The sequence below is a fragment of the Lolium rigidum genome, chromosome 6, assembly GCF_022539505.1.
Source record: "Lolium rigidum isolate FL_2022 chromosome 6, APGP_CSIRO_Lrig_0.1, whole genome shotgun sequence".
In the NCBI taxonomy this organism is placed as follows: domain Eukaryota; kingdom Viridiplantae; phylum Streptophyta; class Magnoliopsida; order Poales; family Poaceae; genus Lolium; species Lolium rigidum.
In genome coordinates, this window is record NC_061513.1 from 221,194,625 (window position 1) to 221,202,412 (window position 7,788).

Consider the following 7,788-nt stretch of genomic DNA (forward strand, 5'->3'; position numbering starts at 1 on the left):
TCATCCCAGCTCACCTGACCAATCAGATCGCCGTCTCAATTTCTTCTCTACCAAGTTCCTTAGGAGCGAGGCATGGACCATACTCAGTGGTTTCTCTATATATCGTAATCATCTCGGCCATACTCACTTAATCCACTTATCAGCCCCCTTTTCAGTTTGCACAGCCACTGAACCATTCTCCGCCCTACTTCACAAGAGGAAATGGCCATGGTTCTTAGAGAGATGATGAGTCCAGCTTCAATGCCATGGAGCTTGGTATTCGGCACCCTGGGTTGTGTGCTTCTGTGGCAGGCTGCCCGGCTGCTAGACCGGCTGTGGTGGCAACCACGGCGGCTGGAGCGGGCCTTGCGCGCCCAGGGTCTCCGCGGCACGTCTTACCGCTTCCTCATCGGCGATGTCAACGACTACGAGCGGCGGAACAAGGAGGCGCGGTCAAGGTCGATTCCACTGCGTTGCCACGACATTGCCCCCCACGTCGCGCCGCTCCTCCACGACATTGTCAGAGAGCACGGCAAGGTGTGCATATCTTGGTACGGACCGTACCTCAAGGTGACCATCAGTGACCCTGATCTAACCAAGGAGGTGATGTCCAACAAGTTCGGCCACTTCGAGAAGCTCCAGTTCCCAGCATTGTCCAGGCTGCTCGCCGGAGGCCTGGCGACATACGAGGGCGAGAAATGGGTCATGCATAGGCGGATCCTCAACCCCGCGTTCCAACTCGAGAAGCTCAAGGTAATCCCTGCAATTTTTTCAGATGTAGTGCTTCAATCACAGGACAGTGAATTATTTACTGGAAATCTGGAATTGTGCGTGTGATTTTTTGAAACATTTGGTTCACCCGCCAATTGTGTCATTTGATTTGCAGCTCATGCTGCCAGCGTTTTCAACATGCTGTGAAGAGCTTGTCAGTAAATGGGTACAATCCCTTGGTTCTGATGGTACCTGTGAGGTGGATGTCTGTCCAGAGCTCCAAAGACTCACTGGAGATGTCATTTCTCGCACCGCGTTTGGCAGTAACTACCTTGAAGGTACCAGGATTTTCCAGCTGCAGTCCGAGCAAGCTGAGCGCCTCCTGGCTAGGATTAAGAAGATTGTCATTCCCGGTTACTTGTGAGTCACCACTCACCACATATTACTAGTTAAACTCCATTAATTCAGTACACTTAATCTGTGTGTGTGCTTCTAGTAACTAACCGGGGTACTAATTTTCAGGTCGTTGCCCACGAAAAACAACAGAAGGATGAAAGCGATTAATAACGAAATCGAATCCATTCTACTCAGCCTAATTGGCAAGAGAATGCAAGCTATGCAAGAAGGAGAAAATACAAAAGATGACTTGCTGGGCTTGATGCTTGAGTCGAACATGAGAGACATAGATGAGAATGGCCAATCCATCACTGGAATGACCATTAAGGAGATCGTGGAGGAATGCAAGCTGTTCTATTTTGCAGGAACAGAAACAACATCGATATTGCTCACATGGACAATGATCGTATTAAGTATGCATCCGGAGTGGCAGGACCGTGCAAGGGAGGAGGTTCTTGGCCTATTTGGAAAGAACAAACTTGTGTATGAAGGTTTTAGCCAACTTAAAACGGTGAGAATTGTTTTATTTAGTACTACTTGATTCCCTTGTAACAAGGAAATATCCAGTTGGGTATCTAACATCTTACAAATCTACCTTACAGGTGACCATGATTCTTTATGAGGTACTCCGGCTGTACCCACCGGCTGTCGCCTTCATCCGAAAAACATACAAGGAGATGGATATCGGAGGCATCACATACCCCGCCGGTGTGCTTATCGAGCTTCCCGTACTGTTAATGCACCACGATCCAGACATATGGGGAGACGACGTGTACGAGTTCAAGCCGGAGAGGTTTGCCGATGGGATCTCCAAGGCGTCCAAGAATCCTGGTGCCTTCCTACCATTTGGTTGGGGGCCACGGATCTGTATTGGACAGCAGTTCGCGTTGCTTGAGGCCAAGATGGCGTTGTGCATGATCCTTCAACATTTTGAGTTCGAGCTCGCACAGTCATACACACACGCAGTGGATAACAGGAAACTGTTGCATCCGATGCATGGGGCCCAAATTAAGCTCAGGGCAATTTAATCTCTTTTTCTACGCACCGGGTGAATACATGTCGTTTGCTACTCCCAAGTCCCAATGACTAATAAGGCATTGAAATTCTGAGTTTTCGACAGCATCTATCCTATCTTTGCTTCAAGCTGAAGGTTTCCTAACCTATCATGTGACTGTACAGAGGATTTTTACATTACCCTGTACTCCATCTGTAAGCAAGGGAGTACCAATAAAAACCCACCGTTGATTTAAAAGGGCAGTTCCGGCTTTTCTCTTTGGCTAAGGAAGGATCGCATCCCCGGTTCCATTGACAAAATAATGAAACTGAGCAAAAGCAGGTCTCAAACGAGTGTTTAACGCAGCATGTAAAACATGTTCAGGAATTTTAAGGCCACAGCCAGATCACTAGACTAAGTGAGATAAAGCTGGGAGGGAAAGGAAAATATCAGGATGAACCCAGGTGGACGTGCACCCGTTTTCTTCAATATTAAAAAATGCTATTTAAAAATATAAAAAAAAATTAAAATATTTTTTTCATGTACATATTCTGTTGATATTTGGTTCTAGTTTTTGTAGAAAAATACGATTGTATGTGGCCTACACGAAATGACAAAATGTTCGAATGATACTATAATGATCAGCTGTGTACTGTTCACGGAAATAGAAAATTTTCTTTTCACATTTATGTGTAGGTCACATATGGTTCTTTTTATGCCAAAATCTACATAAATAAGTGTCAATATAGGATATACATGCTTGCATTCTTTAAATTTTTCTGAAACTTTAAAATAGCATTTCTTGAAATTTTTCATAATAGGGTGCATGTGCACGCAGGTAGACATCGTCCGCCTCCGGGAGGGAAACACATATATAAATCCTTCAGGCACATTGACACTGTCTATCAAAAAGCGAGGATAGTTTTAAGGCTTTCAGAGCAAAACGAAGATCGCAGGTTCCAGCAGGCAGGTAGGGGTGCTCTAGGTGCCCAGGATTGTGGGCCTTTTGCAACAGGGGATTAGCTTCGATCTTCAGAAGAATGATCAAAAGCAGAAGTTGGCCTGTCAGCACTGCAAGAGATCTTAGGATATGCAACACCTGGGTACAGAAGGACTCCACTCATGTCATCATGTGATCCTTCAAGATCCGTCTCCACCTTTTCACAGAATGCAGAATCATCCTTCAGACCTGGTGGAAATTTCGAAAAAAATGAAAGTTTACAAAAGCTAAGTTTATATTTTGAGGGGCTCGAACTGTCTATACCCCCAGGGAAGCGATTTAAGCAGCACATCTGTGTGCCTACTGCCTAGCATCATGTTAATGAGCATAACTGAAGTGTGTGGCATGTCACACCTCCAGCTTTCCTTGCAAGTTGTATTGGTACTGATGTATGATGAATGAGATGAATGAAATGAGCTCTGTTGACTGTCAAAAAGAAGTGCAGCAAACCAGGAAAAAATTAAGAGGTGAATTAAATTCCATTCGTACAACTTGCGAGATTTCATCAGAGCCGATTTAACAAACAAATGCCTGTTGGTAGAACTTGCAAACAAAGCAACATAATTCGGTTCCACTTGGGTACATTCTCTTCCGGCGTAGCTAAACATAATCACATAAACATACAGTTTAGAGGGCACAATCCAGAGAGACGTTGATGTCGCTCCAGGCTAAGATACCACAAATTAACTCTCCACACGAAAGAACTCCATTTCCATTGCTATCAAGCAAGCCCAAGGGGAATAAATCGAATAATACTCAAACATTCTACGTATATTGATTTTGTTTTTTGTTCTGATTTTTAAAAATGTTCATATTATAAATTCGTTTAAATTCAAAAGTTGTTCGAATTAAAAAGTTGTTCAAAATTGAAATTTGTTCAAGTTTAAAATTTGTTCAAATATGAATTTTGTTCCATATAAAATTCTTTATTCTTAAATTTTTTGTTATTTAATTTGTTCGATTTTGAATTTTGTTCCTTTTTGAATTTTATTTCAGATTTTCAAATCTAAACTGAACAAAAAAGAAAGAAAAGGCTTAAACGGGCCGAGCCCATAAGTTCGTACCGAGCGTGCCAGCCTAAGCGGAGAAAATTTTCTGCTCCGATTAAGGCGGCCAATAGGCGCTCCCATACACCGACCAGGTCGGCGCGTACCGCGCACTGCACACCCCGCGCACGGTACGTGCCGGACCAGTTAGGTGCAGGCTTCCTCTTTTTTACGTTTTTTCTTTTTTATTTCTCCTTTTTCTGTTTCATTTTCCTATTTTTGTTTTTTGTTCTTTTTTTATCTTTCGAAAATTATTAAATTTGAACGAATTTTATAATTTGAACAAATTTATTATCTTGAACGAATTTTGAAATTCTACAAATTTATATTTGAACGAATTTTACAATTTGAACAAATTTTTAATCTTGAACAAATTTTGAAATTAGAACAAATTTTTAATTTTTGAACAATTTTTAAAATTTGACAAAATTTTAATCTTGAACGAATTTTGAATTTTGAACAAATTTTAAATTTCGAACAATTTTTGAAATTAGTTAAAAATCATTTTAGAAAATTGTTCAAATTTAGAAAAACGTTCAGTTTCAAAAATTGTTCCAAGTTAAAAATGTTCAGAATTTGGAATTTTTTATTTTCCAAAAGTATTCACATTCTACAAAAAACAGAAAAGGAAAAAAAGAAACAAAAAGGAAAATCAGTTACCTGATCCGCGGCTCAGCAAGCCACCTCACGATTGTAGGGGTGTGCGGTGCTTCTGGTCGGTGTACAATATCACCCGAAATATTAACTACTCCGTAGTATTTTTTTTGCGGGAAATATTAACTAGCGTTTAACAGGTATTGATCCTAAAACCTAGGGGTAAATGAGAGGAATGGCAAGCTAGACTAACTAACTACGCAAGACCTTGCTTGTGTGACATTAGCAGATTAGTTTATTATTATTTCCTGCATATAATTATATTTTATTTTAGAATTTCACACAGGGCCCTAAATTTTGCCGGTCCGGCCCTAGTGCTTGCCCATGCCAACACGGACCGCAAACATCATAACAGCGCCCTACAACAAAGAAGAAACCAGGTAAACCCTACCTTTCTATACCTCTTCGATTCTCCCTGCCTTTCCTAGGTGTGGTTGCTTGGTCTCTGAACTCTACCATATGCTGCCGTTTTGTGTTAGTTAATTTCTGAACAAATTTCGAAAACAGTAGGAAAAATCGAAAACAAACCAAAACTGAAAAAACCTGGAAAACCAGAAAAAACCGGAAAACAGAGAGAAAGCCCGTACGTGGTAAGCGCCAGCCCAGCCCATCCGTCGCTTGAGCGGGAGCGATTCGCTCCCGCAATAGGCGGCGATTACGGATTGGGGAACTGTTAAACGCCGACCGGGTCTGCACGGATGGGGTGCCGCACACCCCTCCGACCCGGCGGCTTTTAATTGGGCCGCGGCCCATCAGGTAAATGCGTTTTTTCCCTTTTTATTCTGTTTAAGTTCTGTTTTTTAAAACTAATGTTTTTTCTGTTTCTTTTTCTATTTTCGAATTTTGTTCAAAATTTTCTGTATATAGATTTTAGAAATGTATGATTTTAAATTGTTCAAAATTAGAAAATTGTTCAAAATTCAGAATTTATTTGAAATTCGAGAATCGTGCAAAATTTAAAATCTATTCGAAAAATTGAAATTCGTTCAAAACTCAAAATTCGTTCAAAATTCGAAATTCATTCAAATTTCAAAATTCGTTTGAAATTCGAAATTTGTTCACCTTCTAAAATTGTTTGAATTTCAAAATTTGTTCAAAATTCGAAATTCGTTCGACTTCTAAAATTGTTCAAAATTAAAAATTCGTTCAAATATCGAATATGAACATTTTTTATTTTAAACATTTTCCAAACAAAAAAATTTCGAAAATTATTTTTAAACAGAAATATATAACGAGAAAAAAGAAACACGAAAAAATGAAACAGAAAAAAAAGAAAAAAAAAGAGCTGAAAAATCAACAGAAAACTAAAAAAACGAAGATACCATAGCAAATGGAAAAAAACCGGAACGAAAAAACCCAAAGCAGAGATATATGGGCTAGGCTCATAACCCACAAATGGTGTGCTGTGATTGCTATAGAACGACCTGGTCGGTGTATAGGATCCGCCTAGGGATTGCCTCGGTGTATAGGGTTTGACTAATATTTTGCTACTAGAGGTGACTGGTTTAACGGGCTGAGGCTGTTAAGCTACTACCAGAATAATGGGCCATCGCCTTATGTAGGCTGGGTTCTAAAAAAATCGGGGCCCCTCAGAATCATGGACCCTGTGCGATAACACAAGTCGCATTCCCGCTCACCCCTGCCTAACGAGCACGAACAATAGGCCGAGCCGCGCCACCAGTTGGGGCATGGTGCTAGAAGTACCCTGGCGGCCTGGCTGAGACCATGTCTGTCGTTAGTCCACAAAACCAGTTGCAACGCCATTTTACTGCATCCATTATTCAGATTGAAGGTATCAGTTCACAGAGAAAAATGACAAGTTGCAGAGGGTAGCGTCGAGGGTGAGGTCGCTACCCTCTAAATTCACACGAATTGGTCATATTTTGAAATAGTTCCTCCTATGCCGCTCGAACTAATAGCGGACAAACGTGTGGCTGCAGATCAGATCGGACGTGGAGAAGCGGGTGACTTCATCCCGTACCTGATCAAGGAGGTGGAGGCCACAACTTTCGCCGACATCGAGGACGTGGTGACCTTCCGCAAGTGGCTCGACGACGAGCTCTCCTACCTGGTAGGCCATAATTAACCATGGGGCCGGCGCTTGTTCGATTCGATCGATCGGCCAATGGTAATAACATGTACTACCTCCATCCCAAGGCTTAAGGCCTATATTTTTTTCTTCAGAAAGTCAAACTATGTTTGACTAAATTTTATAAAAATTTATTAACATGTCAAATACAAAATTAATATTATTAGATAGATAATGAAATATATATTCATGTGCTATCTACAAAATATCATATTTATTGATAGATTATTCTAAAATTGTGGTCAAACTTTACTTGCTTTGACTTTTCCAAAAAGATATAAGCCTTGAGCCTTAGGATGGAGGTAGTACCAATCTATGTGGGTTGCAGGTGAATGAGCGTGCGGTGCTGAAGCACTTCGAGTGACCGAAAAATGTCGGACACTCTCCGTGAGGTGGTGTACGGGTACTACAACCTGAAGAAGCTGGAGGGCGAGGCATCCTTGTTCCGCGATGACATCCATCAGCAGCGCGTCGCCGCACTCAAGAATATGCACACCCTCTCCAAGAAGTAAGTGTCTCTACGATTTCACCGATGTCGATCAATTCGGCGCTCCTCCTACACATTTTTCTCATGTGACAAACCACGACAACACCATGTAGGTCGGAGCACGGCGTGTACAACCTTGCCCGCATCCGGGACAGCGTCATGGCCAGGTACAAGCAGCACAAGATCCCCTCAAAGTGAATGCATAATGCCATGATGGTTTGCTAATTCCACTTCAGTGGTCAACTTAACTTTGTGGTGCTCGCACTATTTGCATTTTGCAACTTGCAAAGTACTCTAGCTAAAAGATGCATCCAACGTGACTTGACGTGACCTTTAGTTCACGTGCAGAACACACATGTGACGTGGTACTAGTAGTCTCGTACGCGAGCAGGCAACAAAAAAAAACTTTTATGAACAAGGAGGCGGTGTCTT

General features: G+C 41.7%; 1 protein-coding gene across 1 annotated transcript; it reads left to right on the forward strand.

The window, feature by feature from the left end:
* The first annotated feature begins 207 nt into the window (after window positions 1–207).
* LOC124665857 (cytochrome P450 72A397-like) lies at window positions 208–2,261 on the forward strand. Its single transcript, XM_047203223.1, has 4 exons — window positions 208–732; window positions 866–1,110; window positions 1,213–1,597; window positions 1,689–2,261. The coding sequence occupies exons 1-4, from the start codon at window positions 208–210 to the stop codon at window positions 2,112–2,114; spliced, it is 1,581 nt and encodes a 526-aa protein (XP_047059179.1). The 3' UTR covers window positions 2,115–2,261.
* The last annotated feature ends 5,527 nt before the right edge of the window (window positions 2,262–7,788 follow it).